The sequence below is a fragment of the Athene noctua genome, chromosome 1, assembly GCF_965140245.1.
Source record: "Athene noctua chromosome 1, bAthNoc1.hap1.1, whole genome shotgun sequence".
NCBI lineage: Eukaryota > Metazoa > Chordata > Aves > Strigiformes > Strigidae > Athene > Athene noctua.
Window position 1 is genome coordinate 42,480,000 of NC_134037.1, and position 21,990 is coordinate 42,501,989.

Here is a 21,990-nt window from a genome sequence, read left to right on the forward strand (position 1 = left end):
CATGTCCTCCCCTTCCAAGCTCCTTTCTAGTTGGTCAGCTGGCATTATTCATCCCCAAGGGCAGGACTTTGCTTTTCTCTTTGCTGAACTTGATGAGATTCCTCCAGTCCACTGAGGTTCCTCTGGATGGCAGCACAACCTTCTGGTGTATCAGCTACTCCTCTGTTTTGTTTCATCTGCAAACTTGCTGAGGGTGCACTCTGCCCCATCATCCAGGTCATTAATGACAGGGGATAGCACTGGCCCCAGTACTGACCCCTGGAGTACACCACTAGTGACTGGCCTGCAGCTGGACTTTGTGCTGCTTACCACAATCCTTTCAACCAGGCAACAAAGCCAGTTCTTAATCCACCTTACTATTCCCACTTATCTAGGCTGTACTTCATGAGTTTCTCTATGAGGATGGTAAAGAAGACAGCGCCAAAAGCCTTGCTAAAGTCAAGATAAACGACATCCACTGCTTTCCCCTTGTCCACTAAGCTAATCATTTCATCACAGTCACAAATCAAATTTCAAGTTAATTTTCTAAAACTCATTCCAAAGAAGCTGCCTCAGAATTTTCTGTTGTTGTTTCATTAGCATTATTTACTTAAGGGAAATAATGCATCATTGTTTTGGTTGTTTTCTCCCCCACTTACACTTACTATCAATTCCATCATACTAATTTTTCCTCCACGCTGCAATTATGACTGTATCACAGTGTTTATCACATTTCTAAGCCTGAATTTCAGATAAACCTCTAATTTGACCACACAATGCTGGAAGGAACACAGTCCTCTCAAAGTATGTTGTTTGACCATAAGTTCTCAGTTTGCACAACGTTCAGGAACAAATAAATATATACAAGGCACAAAACTTTTTTTATATTTGAAATAAATTCAGGAGAACAGACCAAAATGACTCACTTTCTACTCAATGCCTTACCCTAAAAGAGAGTGCATATATATGTACCTACAGTAACAAACTTCGTACTTACTTCTTTGCAAGAGCTCTTCTCTCTTCTGGTGTGTAATCTAGAGATCCTATTGCTCCTTCACCTTTGGTTGGCATAAATCCAATAATGGCTAGTAAAGCTGTTCTTACTAAAATGGGAAAACAGAGATACAAAGTTGCAGAAACAACTCTTATTTCATCTCACTCTATACTCAGTATAGAGAAGTTGCAGTTCTGCCTGCAAAACTTCATTTTGTCCAAAGGAGTAGTCTGAATTTCATACAAGCAGCACTGTTTTTTTGGTACACAGCAAGGCTTCTTCATTTTTTAAACTTAACATTATAAATGAAAGATATGGCCTTATTCTTCCATCAGCCAACACGGAGAAGAAAAGAGAAGTTGTCACAAAAATGTTACATCAGTATAAAGATTAGAATTCCAGAATTTAAAAATAGGTTTTGAAGAAAAAAAAAGGCAGATTGACATATAATGGGGGGAAAGAAGGGGAGGATTCATAGAGCATTTTTCTTTTTGTATGTGTTTTCTATTAGACATGAATTCTGAAACTCAGTGCATAGAAGCTCAGTGGTTTTCTTTTATGCAATGTACTACAGAATTTTTCTTTCTATGTGATCATGCTGGGGAAAGAGCTTACTTAAATACTAATAACAGCTCATAACAGAACTGTCATCTCAAACATCTCTTTTGACAATATCTATCCTTCAATCTCGTTTTACACAGTCATGAAATTTAAGAATTCAAGACACTTTGCCAGTAGATCTGATAAACTGATATCACAGGAAGATGAGTAACACAAAATAGAGACAGGATATTTACACTTCCTACTTAGAAGACAGTATTTTCTAATATTTTAAAAAATGTAAGAGACCTTACAAAAGTTGAAGAGTGGCCTGCTAGAACATTTCTAAGATCTTATCAACATATGTTAAAAGTGCAACAGATATCCAAAGAAATAACTGATGTACTGTACTCTGAAAAGCTAAAATTATACAAACATGGAAAAATATTGCCTCAATGAATTGTGCCAACTCTCATTTTCTGTGATAATGAAACTTTTAAAAAAAGGTAAAAAACATTTAGTTATTCTGGACTCAGACCACATTGTCGTTACTCTTGAGTGTTCAGAAGTACAGCATCAGAATTAAAAGCTGACCACTCTTCCCTCTATCAATATTCAAGCTGATTTTAGTGATTATACAAAAATGGGGTTAAGCAGAAGGATTTACAGTCTTTTCATAAGAACAATTTAAAAAAGAAAAAAACCATGCCCAAAGAATCTTCAGTAGTCTGAGAATTCTTAATGCTTTTGCATGCAAACAAATAAGAACCTATGATCACTCCTCTGTTTCTCAATCCTTTCACTCCACATTTACTTAATATCATTCCCAAATCCTCCTACACCGCTCTTTCATGACTTTACATTTCTCAAATTCTCCCATACTTTTACTCCCTCAAAACCTGTTTCCTTTTCCACTATAAACATTATTTGTGAAATTTTTTCTGTTTAAAGGTCTTGTTGCTTGATGGGGGTAACATTTTCCAAATTATTGTTACTTACTACTCCATGAAGGCTGCCATGTTTCAGGATGGTGCCCTGAGATGCTTAAACAAATTTTCTTCCCCACTTCAAACCTGCCATTGGCCTTCAAAGGAAGAAGGAGGATATAATAAAACATGCTAGAAGTTAACTCTTGGGTTTTGGTACAAGTTGTAAAAATCATCATCAAATAAATCTATATGCAAACAATATTTGATAACTGTATTACTGCCAATCTCACAAAATTGGCACTCTGCCTTCTGAACAAAGTTGTCTGCCATCTGCCTCCATGCATGATGAAACACTTAACTGATACCTCACATGTCCCAGTGTGACATGGTGGTTTGCCTGTTGCTCCTGTAACCCACAGACCACATGTAGAGAGTCTGACAAGCTATAGCTTTTCAGCTGTATGGGGGGCTTTGCCTCAAACCACAGGTCTGCCTTTCTACATGTGACCAATGTCTCCAACAGAGACTAAGAGGGCCCATGGAGAGAACAGAAGGTTAGAAAGAACATCAGCAATGTGATTACTCCTGGAGAAAACTTCCAGTTGTTAGGTGCAAAGCTTCATGTAATTACAGAATACCAAAGTCAACTGGAAGACTTTTGGTCTTAAACTGGCAGCATTAACTGTACTATGCCACACTTCTTACAAAAATAGCATTACCTTAAATGCCAAGAATCTCTCTCTAAGACACCTACGGTTAAAACGATCATGTAAAAATGAAAAACTATCAAACATGCTTACCGTCAGCAAAATAATGCTGGGTGGTTTCATGGGATATTCAGGTGGTAATACTATTCGCCCGTGATAAATCCCTCCATCGAAATCTGAATCTGGAGGGCCTCTAACAGTAAAGTGCCATTCAAAAAGATTATCCTAAAATGCCCCCCACCAAAGGGAGAATTACAAAAAAAAGAAAGAAGAGTGTGTCAAAGAAGGAGACAACTAAACACCATTTTCTTGAGCAAGGACAGGCTAAAGAAACAGTGCACAGCAGAGGTTTTATTAAGTCAAAATCAAATGGAAAGTAGGACAATCAACACAGTACTAAGATTCTGGTTAAAAGGATAAAATATTGTAGCTTTCTGGTAATTTTCTTATACAATGGCTTTGTTGAAACCCTCAAATTCATTATTCAAGTTCTTCGCTCTAGTTGTATCAATTATGACAAGAGGTTTATTACCCAACAGATAGAAAACTGAGTCAACTAAGGGAAAACTGGGTCTTTGCCCCAGCGAATAGTAATTCCTGGAGAAACAAGGGGAGACCCATCCCAAGGAAGAATATTAATGACAGCCTCCCCAAAGCCCCTTTCATGCCCAAGTCACAGGGATCTGACACACACCAGAGAATTTCTATCCTCTTTTGCCTCTCCATAAACAATTTTGAAATAGCTACTGTGCCTTACTGCACAACAGGTACACTTTGAAATTTGGAATATTATTGTCATTGGACATAAAAATAACTTCTCTTTAAGCATTATTTCTTTGGGGTTCTGTGTTTGGCTTTCTGTATCAGATCTCATGATGCCCAGAACTTTCTGAATATGTACAAGCAGAACAACTCCTATTGTTAGACAGGAAGCCAAATGAGGCTTGCTGTCAGTGAAAAAGATCTCTCAACTAATGCCAAACACTGGCATCACAAGGCTGCGACTGCCCACCTAGTTATAACTTTTTCAAGGATGGAAGGTATGTCAACATTTCCAGCATTTCCTTTCACCCACCACTGTTCTCTTCCCAGAGAGTCACTGCTCTAACCCCAAAATAAGACTTTCATGTAAATTACAATAATGAATTAAATCTTACATTTCATCACAGGATGGAGAAACACAAGGTACAGACAAAACTAGTCAATAATAATGTATATGTTATTGCACCTAGGAACATGCTGTTTTCTCTAAGCATGTTAAGTATGCTATGCATTTCTGTGAACAGCTAAATCAAACCCACAGAACATTGCCTTCTGCAAAATCAGAAGGGGTTTCTGTTTAAGCTTCTAACCACCAGAACTTCCCTATCCTCTCAGCCCAAAAACTCAACTGGGTGTTTAGAAGACTTCAAGAAGCTACTATTGAAGTGAAATCTAAGCATTCTCACTTACAATGCATCCAGAACTGCACTCATTTTTTTTGTATGCAAAATAGTGAATCCTCATAGATCACTGAGGCTTAAGTTGCTGAGCAACTCAGCAACTGAGCCAGATGTCCGGTTTGGGTGTGAAAAGCTTAACTTAAACATAATGCATTTATGTAGTCCAAGGAAGGAGGAGGGGGAATAAACATATTATATCTGTCTGAAAAAACTACTCTTGTGCAACATAAAACTGATATTATGTACTTTCATTAACAACCTGGAACTACAATACCATTAAAGTGGAATTCTGCTGTTGATTTCCATCATAGGAAAAAAAGAACTGAATCAATTTTAAAAGGTCTGCTAGTATCTAAATATGCACATTTTAAATACATATGTGCACAGAGAACTTAAGAGTATATATTAATAATACAGCGCCTAATTACAAACTCTTGCAAACATGTATAGAAACAAACCTCCAAAGGCTGTGCATGATAATGATCTGTAGGATCCTTCAGTTCTGCAGCCTCTTTCATCAAACGTTTGACAGCTGAAAAAGAGAAAGTGTAAGTCATGAAAATGAAGAAAAAAATTAATACCTATTGCATACAAAAATACATTAACACTTCTTGAAGAGCTCTTTTCAGCTAACTGATTTTTTCACCACATCCCAGCTTCTTCACTGGAGCTAATAATCCAAGACACAATATAAATTACGCTGAATAAATCTTATATGAGTTATACAAGCACAAATTTATGAAAATTATGGTGCATGGTCACAGCATTTCTCAACACTGAACACTGGGACTAAAGTAGTTTTACATTATTAACTGCACCAAAGACATGAGGAAAAACACAGGTGTCAGTGGAGTTTCAGACTTAAGTACAAGATGTACAAGACCAATAACCTCAATATTTTATCATAAAGGACATCATGTGCATCTTTAAACAACTGCTGAAAAGCTTTATCCTACCACCTCTCGTGACTTATTACATGACTACTCCCTTAATTATTCCGAAGGAGGTCACATTAAGATTTGAGAGAAACCAACACATCAGTAGTACAGGCAGATGAAGATTTGTACAAGATTTTAAAACGCTTATGCCCAGCCAGAAAAATTTATTCAGGGCCTTTATAATTTGAACCGGAGTGTGGACACACAGGTATTTTTCTATCTTAAATTCGGGATAGTCATTAGTTACCCTTTGACCCCAGAACCACCATCAACATCTGTATCTTCTGCATCTCCTTTTTCCTTCCCCTTTAGTAAGTCCTATTACATCATTTGTCCTGCCAGGTACCCTCATGTGCATCGTGCATTAATGTCTAATAAAGAGCTAAACATAACTACAGACAAGAGATTTGAGGATGCTGCCTTATGAATAAGGTTAGGTAGAAAGTTCTTACTCCCTTCTACTTACTGGAAAAAGTGCAAATACCAGTTACTTCTTTAAGAAACTACCTAGGGGCAGGATCCATTAATCCATCCTCCACATTCAGTTCAAGCTATGGATGTCCCTTCCACTCATGTAATTACCTAACTACAAAGGAGAAACACTGTCCAAATTCCCTTATGGTGTAAGCATAAAGATATGGTGAAAATGAACTGTAGTTATTCGATTTACAAAGACTGACATCACCAGCTGACTGTAGGCTGTGTAGCATGCTCAGACTCCAGGGCTTTACTTATTTCATGATGCTGTGAGGGAAGCTACTCTAACCTTCCTGCAGAGGAATTTTGATTTCAATCTACTGTGAAAAGTTCTTTTCCTCCTTCGCACTTCCTGACAGCTATAAACAACAGCCCAAAGTTTGAAGATTTCACTTCTTACAACCCAAAAAGCAAACAGACTATGCAGAAATTTGCTGCTGCCAGTTGTCCCAATTCTGTGCTGCTGCCTGGGGGAGTTGTCAATTAAACACCCTTGCAAAGCCCACGAGGTCACGCCACAGGCAGCTGCATCAGAGCTCCACTGAAAAACAGTTTGACTCTTTCATCTGGATTAAGGTTTGCCAGTTCATTAGTGAGGAATAATAAGAAAACCAGCCCGGACCAGAAGCAGCTTCAGACCCAGCACTGCTTCACAGACCACAAGCCTGGACACTTGCCTTCAGAAGAGTGGCACACATCAGGATGAGCTAACTCAGGAGTGAACACTCCACGAAGCAAAAGGGTAACCATAAGAAAACTGAAAACATATATAACGAAGCCTAATGAAGAAAGAATAGTCATGGACAAGGCAGACAACTCTTGTTACTGAGATTTCCCAGATGAGGGACCAAGATAGAAAAGAAATACAGGCCAACCTGTAGCAGCATCATATGCAGTTACCCATGTTAACTGAGGGAAAGCTAACGATTAGAGCAAAAAACAAAAATTCAAGACCATTCTACAAAAGTCTACTGGCACTCAGAGAAAGGTTTGTACCCAGCCTGTAAGTGGGTGCAGGATCTTTGGCAGCGCACATTGGCACTTTGGATTTGTCCCAAAAGGAACAGTCTTTTTACCGCTTCAGCTCCAAGGCTGTCCCCTGGAGGACTGAGTGCCAGCAGCTGGCAGGCAGGAACAAAGAAACCAAGGGTTTGCACTGAGAAATAACAGAGACAGCAGCCAGGTAGGGACAACAAGAAGGTGGGCTCCTGTTAAGTAGAATTTAAAATGGAAGCAGTTTAAAGCATGGTGGTTTTTAACATATTTTTTGTATTTAATTAACAGTGACAGTGATACTGTATGTATTTTTTCATAGTACTAGTTTATTATCAAGAAGCCAGATTATAGGTATTTTAGGAAGCCAGCATAAAATACACTGAAAGAATATGAAATATTATTCCACTCTTGGAGCACGAAATACAGCAAAATATATAATTTAGCTTTTGTATACAGATAATTTGCTTATACAAAGTTTTCAGTATTAAGCAACCTAGGATATCTTAAGAAAAAGAATCACAGGTCTATGAAGAAAGGCTAAGAAAAAGAAGCACATATATACAAAGAAAAGCTGAGAGTTAGCGTTGTACAGCCTGGGGAAGAGAAGGGGCTTGTAAGAAAGACAGAAAGAGACTTTACCAAGATCTGTAGTGACAGGACATAAGGAAACAATATTTTATGATGAGGGTGTTGAGGCACTGGAACAGGTTGCCAGAGAAGCTGTGGCTGCCCCCTCCCTGGCAGTGTTCAAGGCCAGGTTGGACGGGGCTTGAGCAATACGGTCTAGTGGAAGGTGTCCCTGCCCATGGCAGGGAGTTGGAACTAGATGGTCTTTGAAGGTCCCTCCCAACCCAAACCATTCTGTGGTTCTACTTTCACATTGCTGAAAAATGCTAACTGCCAGACTGCCAAGAACAGCTTGGACCAATAAAAGCTCATTCTCAGAACATGTGATCCGGTGAAAAAAGCATTAAATTGTTTCCTCTTTAAGCATAGCTGCAGTATTCATGAACAAAGTCCCTTCGTTGGCTAACGAAAACGTAGTAATTCACAAAGTCTGCCCGCAACAAGTACATGTCGTTCTTATCCAAACTTCATTAAAGAGTTTTGATGCAAAATATGGTATTTCAACCCACTTAAAATCACAATGAGTCATCTGAGCAAACGTTTGGCAATGGCAATTCTGAAAAATGAGAAGGGTTTGAGCCCATTCAAAATAAAGAATTGCAAACTGTCAATAAAGGAAAAAAGTATCACTAATTCAGCCAAAAAAAAAAAAAAAATCCAGATCAAGACATTCACTTTGTCAAAGACAGGTTTTAGAGACGAAGTATTTTTTAATGTGGTATGACTGTCAGCATGAAAAATAACCATGCTCTCACAGGTACACTTGTCAACACTTTATCATAACATTCATTGAAATTAAATACTGAAGAAATTAAGTTTCTGGGCTAACTCTAGACAGGGAGGGAGAGTTTCCACCCTGGCAGGAGGTGTGGAAGCTCTCCCCTGCTCTGGGGAGGAAAGAGTGGGTGCTAGGCACCAGAGGCTCTGCCTGATAACCTGCCTCTTGTATTACACTGAACGTACCAAATTTTTCTGAAAAACAAAACATGGATGTTAAAACTCTAAGAATCAAATTTAAAACCATCAGCTTGCTTTAGGACTGAGTAGCAGCAGAATAACACAATAAATGAGCAACATTTGTGTAATGTATGCATGTATGATTTGTAAATATATTTGTCAAAACTGTGTCCTCGTCAAATCATACTTCTTATTAATATTTACCTTAAACTGTCCTGAAATTTCTATTCAACACAACTGCTTCTCTTGGATGTATCTTGAAGTCACGTTTAAGTACTGCTATCACACATGACTAGACTACTCTGCACCTTATGGCCCAGGAAACCCTTCTGTACACAGAAAATGCAAGTGATCAGGCTTCATAAACATCAATATTGCCGCTTAGACAACAGGACTTGAACATGGATGATGTTCTCTTAATAAAATATTTTGTCTTATTTTCAAAAAATATGTTATTGTGACAATAAAAATAGTCTTAAAATAAAGCAATCACATTTAGCTTTTACAGAGCTCTGTTTTGTTAGCAGTTCTGCTGGTTTTGGCTGGGATAATTTTCTTCACAGTAGCTAGTATGGGGCTATGTTTTGGATTTGTGCTAAAAACAGTGCTGATAACACACGGATGTTTTCCTTATTGCTGAGCAGAGCTTACACAGAGTCAAGGCCGCCTCTGCCTCTCACCCCACCCCACCAGCGAGTGGGTTGGGGGTGCACAAGAAGTTGGGAGGGGACACAGCTGGGACAGCTGACCCCAACTGACCCAAGGGATATCCCAGACCACATGGCATCATGCTCAGCATAGAAAGCTGGGGGAAGGAGAAAGGGGAGGGGTAACGTTGAGAGTGATGGCATTTGTGTTCCCAAGTAACTGTTACATGTGATGGAGCCCTGCCTGCCAGTGGGAAGTGGTGAATTAATTCCTTGTTTTGCTTTGCCTGTATGCATGGCTTTTGCTTTACCTATTAAACTGCTGTTATCTCAACCCACAAGTTTTCTCACTTTTACTCTTCTGATTCTCTCCCTCATCCCACTGCAGGGGAGTGAGCGAGCAGCTGTGAGGTGCTCAGTGGCTGTCTACTGTCACAGCACAACAGTCCTTTTTGATGCCCAATGCAGGACTCAAAGGGGTCAAGATAACGACAGGTTTGACTGGAATGTGATGAATTGAATTTGCAGCCATTATTGCTGTGTAGCTATTAATTGGCAGGCTCCTGTGCTTGACACGGGCCTTGCTTGCCTTGTTGTATATTAGAGTCCAATGCTTGTCTGCGGCTGCCTTTTGCTTTCACTGCTTGCTGTAGTGCTGCGCTGCTGATCATCTCACTCTGCTGTGCCCTGGGATCGTTTTGATAACAGAAAGAGCGATGTGCCTGGGCTGGCAGATGGCTGGGGCATCACTGCTGTTTGTGTGCTGCTGCACTGGGCAGGCTGGAACTCCAGTGTGAACTCGAGTCAAAGGGACTGTGGATGAGTCCACGTGGGAGCAAGACACCCTGAAGCGTCTGTGGCCAAGGATAAATTCACACTAGAGCAGGTACATCTCAAAGTGTCTGTGGCCGTGGTTATGTCTGTGCTGCAGCAGACCTCTGAAGGGGCTGTGGTCCAAGGACAAGTCCATGCTGGAGAAGGCAACCTCCAAGCATCTGTGGCTGTGGGTAAGTCCACACCGCAGCAGGTACATCCTGAAGCATCAGTGGCTGTGCAGGAGGTCACGCTGGAGCACCTCAAAGTGTGTGGCCACAGATAAGCCCACAACAGATCAGGTACAACCTCTGGAGGGACTGCAGCCCTGGGTAAGGCCATGCTGGAGCAGGCTCACTTGTGAAGGGACAGTGGCTGTGGGTCAGGCCATGCCGGAGCAGGTTTATCTCGGAAGACATTGTGGCCCATGGATAAGGCCACACTGGAACAGCTGCACTTAAAGCAGCTGTGACTGTGTCTGTCTATGCCACAGCAGGTACACCCCTGGAGAGACTGCAGATCCTAGATAAGGCTCCACTCAGAACAGGTACAACCCTAAGGGACTGCGGTCTGTGGATAATTCCAAGCCGGAGCAGGGACAAGAGGAGGAGTTCATTGCAATGTTAAACCCTGTACCCTGATGAAAAGGGACCAGGAGTGGAGACTGTAATGAAAATACCTTTAAATCATTGTAACCCAGGATTTGAGTTGCATGTTATAGGAATTACGGTAGCAGGAACCATCGAAAACGGTGGAGGACAAGTCTTACAGGAAGCAGTGCAGGTGCAGCAGTAACCCGACCTGAACTGGCTTTGGTGTCCTTTGGTAACTCCACGCCAACACACCACATCTCCTGTCCTGAGTGTCCACCATAACAGATGGAGTGCCAAGTCATGGACTAAATGAACTCAGTGGACATATGTGGACATTTTAATGGATGTGGTCCATAAACTAAGGGAACAATCTCTGTATATTACATCAAAGGATGGGAAGGGGGATGATGGTTAATGAGGTTCTATTAGACAGCACAGCACCTAAGCATGATGTAAATGTTAGAGAATACAGGGTTAAAGAATGTGCTGGTTTTGGCTGGGATAGAGTTAATTTTCTTCACAGTAGCTAGTACGGGGCTATGTTTTGGATTTGTGCTAAAAACAGTGCTGATAACACACGGATGTTTTCCTTATTGCTGAGCAGAGCTTACACAGAGTCAAGGCCGCCTCTGCCTCTCACCCCACCCCACCAGCGAGTAGGTTGGGGGTGCACAAGAAGTTGGGAGGGGACACAGCTGGGACAGCTGACCCCAACTGACCCAAGGGATATCCCAGACCACATGGCATCATGCTCAGCATAGAAAGCTGGGGGAAGGAGAAAGGGGAGGGGTAACGTTGAGAGTGATAGCATTTGCATTCCCAAGTAACTGTTACATGTGATGGAGCCCTGATTTATGCCGTGGGGGAGTGAGTGAATGGCTGTGTGGGGCTTAGTTGCTTACTAAGGTTAAACCATGACAGTAGCCTTCTGTACTTAATAAGGGAGGATTTTAGTTCATTTTTACATTATCAGTGAACAGTATATGTGGCAATCAAATGAGCTGACCAAGGTTATATTAACATAAACACACAATATTGCAACAGGATTTATTTCAGCATAATGAAGTTGCATACATTTTGTTCACTGGAAGTTCAAAAAAAATCTGATACAATTCCAACTCCCTCCAACACTCAAAGACCAAAAACCTGGACCATCATAAGCTTCCTGAAGATTTGCCACAACTTGTCTACAAAAGGCAATAATACTCAGGTACAAGAGTTCAACAAGAGAAGCAGACCCAGGCAAGAGGAGTGGAAGAGGTGAGGTGGGTGAGACTGTAATGAATCCTAAGTGTAGAAAGCATGGGAAGGGTGAGGTCTCAGTTCAGCAAGGCTCAGTCCCTAGTATTTCATCACATGAAGAGACAGCATTTTGCGCACAAAGATGACTGCAGGATCATCAATGAAACAAATTCGTATTTAAGTGACATGGGTTGTGCATGACAGTATCTTCCTCAAATAAATAGCAATCATTTAATTCTACAATTTTCAGTTCTTCTATTGAAAAAGAAAGCATGTAATAAATACAGGAACATGAAACAGCTGGCATAAAACCAAAGAACTCAATCTTTCAAGTTGACTTACATGATCTGGAAAAAAAGAAACAAAACAGTGTGACAGCTTTTACTGCTTCAGCAAATACTTTCCACTTTTGTTTTTAAAGGCTGCTATTATTTTTTTTTTCTTCATTTTAAATAAGATTTATAGGTCTACTCAGGAGAAATACAGAAATCCCATGGTTCTGCTGACAAACTAAGGATGCAATTTACTTTTGAAACCAGGTTTTCCAATTAATTAGTAAATAAAGTTTCTCTGAGATGAAGGGTTTTATAACTATTGAGCCCACTTAAACTATTAGTAAAATATTATCCACAATTAGGAAAAATATTAGACAATAATTTGAGAAAAAGAAAAAATTAGCCTATTCACAATTAGGAAAAATATTAGACAATAATTTGAGAAAAAGAAAAAAATTAGCCGCAGAATCTTTTGAGACAAGCATCAAGGCCCTTCAATTAGATGACGCCTACATCATGGATGACATTTTGGGAAGGTCTTTTTAAATCCACCTGGCTTTGTTTTTTTCCACTCCGCTCAATACCCAACCACTGAGCCAAGAGTACCTGACCCACGGCTGGTGTAACCATCAAGTGACTTCAGAGCTCACAGCACAGTGACACCCACTGAACCACAACCACCACCAGTTCCTGCTGCAGTCCGAAGCACCTGGGAATCCGTTCACCCAAACTGCCTGTATTCACATTCAAAAGAAAATCCTGTTTACTCAAGGTAAGTTTAAATTTTGCATAAGGAAAAAAGTAACAGTGAATCACCTTCAGTCAGCAGTCCAACTGCACAACAATTGGATCACAGAATAACAAAAAAAAGGATTACATTTATGTCTAAAGTACATAGGATTTCTTGTAAGATGACAACACTTAATGAGCTTTGATGTTTAAGTCAAAAAAAAAAAATCAAAGTGATGTCACTAAAGCAGGCAAGAAAACATTTCAAGCGAAGAGTCATAGGCTGGAAAGTTACGAAATACTTTTACTACAGCTCTTTGATATGGTATTTTGGTGTTTTTTAAGTAGTGCTGTCCTCTCTAGAGAATGGTTTATTAAATATAAACATACAGATACTATTAACAGGTTCACAGCAACCTCCACAGTGTCACTAGGTAACTGTGTCACCTGCTCCATTGTGGATGTGGTCTTCCTGGACAGCTTCGAAATGATATGTGATCATTAATGAATTAAAAACATTAAAAAGTGGGAATAAAGGGACTTGAGACAAAAGTACCCTGAAATATAAGCTACAATCCTTTTGCAGAATAGAGCATCCAATGGTATCTACTCTAGAAATAAACTGACATTACCATACTTTCAAGTGAGCTTCACATTACTAATCACCTTCTCCTCTACCTCTGCATTCCTTGTGATTAACTATTTTGCCCCACCTTTCTTAATCTGAGTGAATGTCTGGTTTTAGATTTTTGAGTTCCTGTATTTTTGTATGTTATTTCACAAAAGTGTGACCACATTCTCATAAAAATTTGCATAGTTGTTTATAGTCACTTAATTTTGAATTAAGACCCATTTAAAGTTTCATACCTGATCTTTCTTCACAAAAAAACCCACAGGTCCCAGTCATATCCACCCAAAATAAAATCCCTGGAAGACAGATGAAACTTCCAGTTGGGCAAGCCCTTAAAACACTAATGAGGAAAACATACTACAGATTTTGTTTCTTTAAAGCTTTAAAGCTCCAAAGCGTTCCCTACTGCACCTGTCCATGATGGGAAAGGGGATGACACAAATCTTTGTTCTGACAATTCAGCAACAGAAGCATATAGAAACTAGCATACTTGCAAGAGACCATGCAAAGATTTTTAAAAGATTTTTCAATATTCTGGAATGAGAAAGCCAGAAGTGGAAGCAACCCATAACACTAATAATCCTTCCCATACCACCGATGACAATCTTATCAAACGTCCATCCTCCAGTACTAGAGGAATGAGCAAAACGAAAAAGAGTTAGAACTTCAGTCTCAGGTGAAGGGCGTCACCATTTTAAAGTCATCTCTACTGAAAACTACTACAGTTTCAATATTATTCTAAACATTGTACTCTGCACAACACTATTTCTCCATACTAGAGAAATCACACTTCTCTAAATAAAAGCAAAGGGAGACAATGATGTTGCTCATCATTCACTGCTGCTGTTGTGTTCTCCACTAGTCAAGTTCCCATTTTATGCTAATCTCATGTAACAAGACAAAACAATTGTTCTTACAAAAGCATAAGTGGCTTTGTGTGGCATTGCAGAACTATCTGGGGCAGCCATAGGTTCCAAAATTGCTTTTATTTTAATATTTGGTTTGACAATTCCTTTGACTTCTGCTACAAAACAAATGGAAACATCATTTGCCCAGAGACAGGCCAGCTGCTTTCCATCTTCAGGGTCTCACATACATCCCTTCCAAAGACCCACAAGCCTCCTGTAATCATATGAATATTGACAACAGTAAAAATTAATACTTTTAATTAGTCTATTCTCTTTCCTCTCACCCCTGAAAACAACAGCCCTTTAAGTCCTCACTTCCCTCAGAGCAGCAGTAAGTACAGTACTCTTCCTGTAGTTACAGTTCAAAACAACTGTTCAGACAACACAAAGACAGATAAAACTTATCAAAGGTAAGGTGCTTGTTGAACACACTAAGATCAAACAGTGTCTTCAGCTTCAATACATTTTTAACACCAATTCGACATTTTATCTTTAAAAAATTCTCTTTATTTCATACCCTGAAGGTACTAAGAAGCACAGTGTTTACTGGCTATTTTCTATTAACTGTTTTTTATTAGCAAAGAACTGATGCATGCTTATTGACAAGGAACATCCTTACTTGTAAAAAGTATGGAGAAGAGAAAGAATTATAGTTTGCAGGAAAAGCAGTAAATGTATTGGAGATAATGGCTAAGAGGATCACAATCTTGGCACGTTACGTTTCCTGTGCATCCAAGATCCAAGAGCACCAGCCCTGGGCAGCAAATGCAGGACACGCGTACCATGTGCTCTCCCCAGTTCTCCAGTGCCCTCATTAGGCAAATTCTAGTTCATGAGGTCTGCTGAAAACAAAAAAATGGCCCAAAACTAAATAAAACAGCACTGCTGTTCATGAGCTCTATGTGAGTCACTCTAAGTAGCTGTTCATAATTCTTCAAGTGTGTCTGTGCTAATACCTGCTCAGAAGACTGGTAACATCCTACATGAAAGAGGGAGTTTTCACTACAGAAACAGCTACTAGAAGATTTGGTGTCTGATCTTGCAGCAAGTTAAGGGTCACAGCTCTTTGGAAAAAAAGTAAAGCGATTATTCCAAGTAGCTCTTATAAATTTCAGAAAATAGGGATGTTCCTGAAGCATGAAGAGGATGAAGTCTGTGCTTTAGTCAGCTGAGCTTTAATATTGATGGGAGAGGTTTATCAGCCATATGGTAGCAGGCTGATATACATTGACTAATCCATTTTGAAATCCTAAGACAGAAAATAGCTTGCCCTTTTACAAGTGCCAAAAATAGACATAAAAATATGAACCAACAGCTTAAAAGGCTTTGCCTTATTGAAGCAATACAAAGAAGCCTGAAATGTGGCGTGTGAAATTTCTTTCCTTCCAAAATTAACGGTCTTTTGGGGAAGAAATAAGAAAAAACCCACATTCACAGATGGTGTGAGTAGACAGCTTCAGGTGAATGCCCCCATACCTCCTTGCCCATATAGAGGGTAACTGACAGGAGCCAGCAGCAGCTTAGCACGCCACCCTTGCCAAGCCTGGACCTGCAGTGGCCACAACGTGTACCTATGGTAAACTGAGACCTGCCAGAGCACCAGCTGCACTGCCTCATATCAGCAGAGACACAGCGTGCAGGGGAACAACTTGTTTTGGGTTGTGGAGAGTTACCATCTTTTAGGTATGTTAGGATGAACTAACGTCAGCTGGAGAAACTGGGATAAGGAAGAAAATTAATATATTGACTAGCAGCAATTAGCAGCAGGACAAAGCTGTGTAGCAATATTGCTCTTCACGGTCTGTTTGAAAGCACACAGAAAGAAAGGCACTAGAGAGACTAACTGATCCTCATTCATCAATCTGGTCTAACACACCTACTCACAGAAAATGGATCCACGTAACCATGTATAACCATAGAAGAACTTCAGCTCCTGTCACCGGTCTATAATAGAATTTGGCTTAAAAGGAAGATCAATAGAAGCACACGTTTCTTTTAACAAGATTTTCCTATTTAAAATGTGTTTTCCTCTACGACATTCCAGATAAAGCCTACTATAATAATTAAAATAACTTTAAAGCCCTAAGTAATATTTGTTTTCTTTAAAACTGCTAAGCAGATGGAAGTCACCACCTGCAACCAGAGTTTGCTCAAGTTCAAAAGCAGATTTCAACAGGAGAAGGCTCTTGTGCAGCATACTGGGTCTGGCTGAGCTGGAATTGGTTTTCCCCTCTAGCAGCCCTCATGGAGCTGTGTTTTATGCTGGGAGCTGGCAGGGTGTTGATGGCACCCTGGTGTTGTGGCTACTGCTGAGCAGTGCTTACACAGCACCGAGGCTCTTTCCGACATTTCCCCCCCAGTGGGACGGGGTGGGCAAGATCTCGGGAGGGGACAGAGCCAGGACAGCTGACTCCAGCTGACCAAAGGGATATTCCAGACCATGTGACATCTGCTCAGTATAAAGCTGGGAGAAAGGAGGAAGGGGATGGGGTCACCCTTGGTCCTCTGAGGCAACCACTACGCGTATGGGAGCCCTGCTCCTGAGAAGGCCCGACAGCGCCTCTTCATGGGAAGGAGAGAATAAATCTGTTTTCTTTTTTTTTGCTTCCACGCCTGGACCTTTGCTTCGCTTTGCTTATATTAAAACTGCTTTTGTTTTACCCACAAGGGTTGTCTATCTTATTTTCTTTCCCCTCTTTGCCCTGTTGAGAAAACAAGGGGAAAGGAGGGGGAAGTGATAGAGCAACTTGGTAGGTACCTGGCATTAACCAAGGTCAAACCACCACATGCAGGTACAAAATTATTACTTTTTTTCACTCTGTCTCAAGATAGCACATTACAAATCCCTAAAGCTGACCAGGGCCTAAATGTAAGCAGTTTGGTCCTTCCTCTATTCAAGTCAGAGCAACAATAACAACAGGCACAAGGTAGCTACTAGTTCTAAAGTTTTAGAGGGTTTGGTTACCAAAAGAACCCCCCTCAGCCCACAGATGACAGAATCATTTGAAACAGAAAACACAGTGGATTTGTCTTCATGTGTTTCAGAGCATTTACATTAATTAAAACCACTTTAATATTAGAACACCTTACATTTCCATCTTAACCCTTCAGTTGAATGGCAAGTATAAGATACCATCATTAAACTGTACATTAACAAGATAGGAATTTGTAAAATACACACAAAAATATTAAATAATTGCATATGCTTACCTACATAGTTAGCAAGAAAAGTGCCAGACTAAAAGCAATGGCTCTATATAACTACAGACAACACATTTTAATGAACAACCATTGAAGAAACAATATTTATCTTAAATATTTGTTATTTATTCAATACCTTTTGCCCATCTTTCAAAATGAAAGATTTCATGTATATTTAGTGACTATTGAAACAAGTGTTTTAAATCATGCTATAGAGATTTTAAAAGTGATTTAAATCATTTAGAGACTTTCAGCATTCATATGGAAAGAAATAATTCAGTGTGTTAATATGCCACAGAGCATGTTTAATTTGAGGGAGCAATACTGGCCCATTGTATGAATCATTCATCTTTGCCCAGTAAGGTTCATTTTGCTATGGAACAGCACAGGTGCTGAAAATCAATTCCAGTAAAAGTAATTATCTCTTGAAAACAAGGGGGTCTAGTAACAACAGAGAGGAAGAAGATTTGTGGTTTAATTTCTAAATTAAACCACAAATATTTGCCTCTCCACCCAGATCCCAGGAGCACGTCATACAGCACACCACCACTATTTCCAGTGACGTGGCAAACCGTAACTAGTGAGCACGTTTGTGTGGCCTTGCAAATTCATATATGCAACATATCCAGCATATGTCCCTAAAAAAAAAAAATAATTAAAAAATCTTCCTTCCTGATATTTTAAACTATAACAAGTACATCATTTGCTTTGTGATTCTTCTTATCTTTCAGTTAAGCAAATTGGGTGTGAGGGCAAGGGACAAAATTTAGCAATAGATACATCATCCACATGAAGCATGTTTTGTAAATAAGCCTGTCATTCAAGTTTGTAAGGTAGAAGTCATCACAATCTTCAGTTTCTCCCCACCTCCCATGCTGGTAATAGGACAGTATGATTAAATAATAAAGCCATTATTCATCGTAATAATATGAAGCTGGTAATACCTAATTCCCCAAAACAGATTAGAGGAAAGCAGGGGCAGGACAGTGACGGACACACAAACCCAACTGGCCCTTACAAGCTGTGGAAGGTTTTGCTTCAGCAGCGACCGGCCTCCTGCTGCGCCTGCAGCTCCCAGGAGGTGAAGCCCGGCAGAACCGGCGAAGAGCCGCTGCCCCAACACAGCCACGCGGGAGGGACCCGGCCTGTCCTCCGTCTCCCTTCCTAGGAAGCAAAACCTTCCCTTCCAGCGCTGCTTCTCAAGACATGTTCCACATCTCGAGGCATCCCTCTCACTTCAAGGATTCAACGTCTAGGAGTTATAAGGCATGAATTTTAACGCAGAATCCCACGAACACTCACAAACGCATGTAAATACAGCGTGTACAGCAACACTTCCGTAAAACAAACTAAGCTAATGTTGGCAATCTGTCCCCTCACACGCACCTACTTGGAAAGGAGGGGATACCCAGGTGAACAGGGCGCAGCCACCCGATAGAAAGTTCAAAGGTACGCTTGCACAAACCAGCGTGGGCACTCAGCCGCCCCCCCAGATCGCCAGGGTGTTCTGAACGGAGCCACAGCTCAGAGGGAGTTTTCAACGCCACCGCACTGGGAAGCAAAAGCGACCCAGCCGGTCCCCACCTGAACGCCGCCGCTTCCCCGCCACCCACACGCGCGGGCACCGCGGCGGCCCAGGGCCCCCAGCCCTCCTCCTCGCGGCGCTCTCGGCCCGGCCGCTGCACCTGCCCCGCCGCGCCCCGGGGGGGGACAGCCGGCCCCGCCACCGCCACCGCCACCGCCGCCGCGCCCCGGCAGCGGCCCTCCAGTCCTCCGCGCTCCGCGGTACCGCCGGGGCACGCCCGCCCGCCCGCCGCGAAAGACAGCGGCCCGGGCAGCCTGCAAGGACCGGCCGCGCACCCCCCGCCCGGCCCCGCCGCCCCCCGCCCGGCCGCGGCCTGCAGGCGAGGCCGGCGCCCGCCGCCCCGGCGCCCGCCGGGCCCTGCCGCGCCGCCTACCCGGGCTCTTGAGGTTGTAGCGGGCCTCCATGGCAGCGGGCACCGCTCGCTCCCTCCGCAGCGTCTCCGGCAGCTGGGGCCGGGGCAGGAGGAGGGGAAGGGCCGGGGCAGGAGGAGGGGAGAGGAGGGGAAAGGCCGGGCCCGGCCCAGCCCGCCGCGCCTCGGGAAACTCCCCTGACGTGGCAGCAGCGGCCGCGCCGTGACCGCGGAGGGAGGCACCTGCCGCGCCGTTCCCGCCCCACGGCCTGGCCCTCGGCAGGGCCCGCCCCGGGCCGCGCAGCGGGGGCCAGGGCAGGCCGCGGCGGCTGGTGAGCGTTGGTAGGGTTGTGTCGCACAAATTAACATTCTCAAGCTGCCCGCCCTTCTGTGTTGCAGTGTGGAAGGAGCAGCCGGTTTGCAGCGCGATGGGTGACACTCGGGCCCCACAGCAGAACCGCAACTCCAGGCGCTGCGGGGACGGGAGGCGACGCTACAGTCGCTAGGCCGCAGTTCTGCCGTGGCGGCTACAATAGCGAAAATGCCCCCCGCGTCCCCGTCTTGTCTCTGCAGAGGTGATGGGGTGAGGTGCCTCAAGACGTCAGCACGAGTAGATTGGTTTGAAAACTGGGGGCTTGAGAAAAGGGGCTTCAGGGACCCTGCAGACCCACCAACACCCAACCTGAAAGGCTTCACCACCACTGTAAGACTTAGAAGCATCTTGTTTGTTGGTTTTCAAGATCATGAAGGAGTGACATGGTGCTACACACCAATGATTGATAGTTCAGGCAAGGATTACCAGCAAGAGCTTGGCTTGATTCGGGAGATAACCTTTTCCATGCCACAATGCTAAAGGAGTATCTGCATCTACAGCTTCGGTTTAGTTAGAGCCATGGTTCACTTGGGATAGTACTTTTAAGAGCTCATAGCTAAGGAAATGCATAAAGTCATAATCTCAGCAGTCTGTTTCCCTTTAATTCAGTACAAACTGTAAATAAGAAACATGTTTTGAGCTCTCATGTGCTTCTCTTCAACAGCATAAGCATGAAACTCTTGTCTCTAGCTCGTGAATTGTCCTTAATTTAATCTGTGTTACTTCTGTATTCTTCCTAATCATCTTTTAAAAATATTTTTCATGTTTTGATGTCTTCGTTATCTTTTCCTCTTTCCTTCTTTGACTGAAGTGGAGTGGAAAACTGTTGTAAACTGAAACATTTGAGTAGGTATATTTTTTTCACCTCATGTTCTCAGAATTGCAAAACAAGGTGTTACTCTTCCCTTTCCTGTTCTGTTGCACAGTGATGATGTGGTAACAGCAAAAAATAAATAAAGCAACTTTACTCCACCTTAACAAGTAGCTGAATTTTCAAAGAGGCAAAGTGATCTTCCTTTTTACAGGACAAAGCACTACAAGTAATGTAAAGCATAAATAATGTATATAGCAGAAGGGAAAGGGATGGTGTCAGACATTGGGGTTCCCTCTTACACTGAAAGCGCCTCAGGGTACATTTAATGGCCAACAACTTGATGACATCTCAGCACTTCTGGCTAACAATGGTTAATCTGACTGCTGGAGATGGTGAGCTGTGTGCAGGCCCTGGGTGTCATGTTTACAAACTATTTTGGTCATTCTTAGCAGGTATGTCCCACCTTTCCTCGTTTGCTGGAGCCATCTTGTTGTCAGCAGGAGAAGAGCTCTGAGACTAAATCTTGGCCTTCCCGAAAGTAGGAGGGCAGCATTTTGCTTTTGGAAATCTGGATTTCCATGTAAAAAGTTCTGGGATCTATTTTGATAGAAGATAATTTAAAAATGGTATTATAAAGTGAATAATGGCACGAATTAAGAAGTAATAGTTGTTATGAACTAGTCAAGAGTAACGTGGAGTTCAGCTTTCCCTTCTGGGCTCTGGCCTTGGACCCTGGCAACACTTAAGATTCCTTTTTATATAGTTCAAGGAGGAAGCACCTGCAGTGCTTTTAGCTAAAAAAAGCAATACACAGTCCCTGTAACTATATGACAGCTAAGTATTTTTGAAAATGGGCTGAAGAAACTTAAATTTTAAGTAACAGAAATCCACTGATAGGACACAGAGGTTTTCCCCATTTGAGCAAGGCCTGACTGAGTGCTGGGGTAATCACCATGTTAAATTGTACAAGCCCGCTTTCATTTTCAGCTGTATTATTAGTTAAAAGTCAGAGCTGCAGGAGATGAATGCTGCCACATGAAACAGCCGATTCCTGTGAGGTAGTACAGGTAGAAATCGGGATTAATTCACAGCCCCACATGTCAGCAGTTGCTTGCAGCAGGAGAGGAGCAGGCACTGCAGAGCTCTTCCACTGTCAGTGTTGCCAGTCTGGAGCGGCAGCCTCCTTCCTCTTCCTGCCTCTGGTCAAAAATGCCCTTTGGATTTGTGTTTGCATCTGCCTTTTG

The 21,990-nt window shown here is 42.1% G+C and overlaps 1 protein-coding gene across 2 annotated transcripts in view; it reads right to left on the reverse strand.

Moving 5' to 3' along the window:
• The window catches only part of UBE2J1 (ubiquitin conjugating enzyme E2 J1), a 31,752-nt gene extending 11,961 nt beyond the window's left edge, over positions 1-19,791 (reverse strand). The window contains exons 1-5 of one of the 2 annotated variants that reach the window (XM_074896025.1): positions 19,584-19,788; positions 5,050-5,123; positions 3,243-3,374; positions 2,513-2,597; positions 977-1,082 (exon numbers count right to left, since the gene is read on the reverse strand). In XM_074896025.1, coding sequence (XP_074752126.1) covers positions 977-1,082; positions 2,513-2,597; positions 3,243-3,374; positions 5,050-5,123; positions 19,584-19,614 — 428 coding nt within the window. In that variant the 5' untranslated portion in view covers positions 19,615-19,788. Of the gene's footprint in view, positions 1-976; positions 1,083-2,512; positions 2,598-3,242; positions 3,375-5,049; positions 5,124-19,583 lie in introns of both variants that reach the window. The other variant, XM_074896026.1, reaches the window with a different exon arrangement.
• Between the last annotated feature and the right edge of the window lie 2,199 nt (positions 19,792-21,990).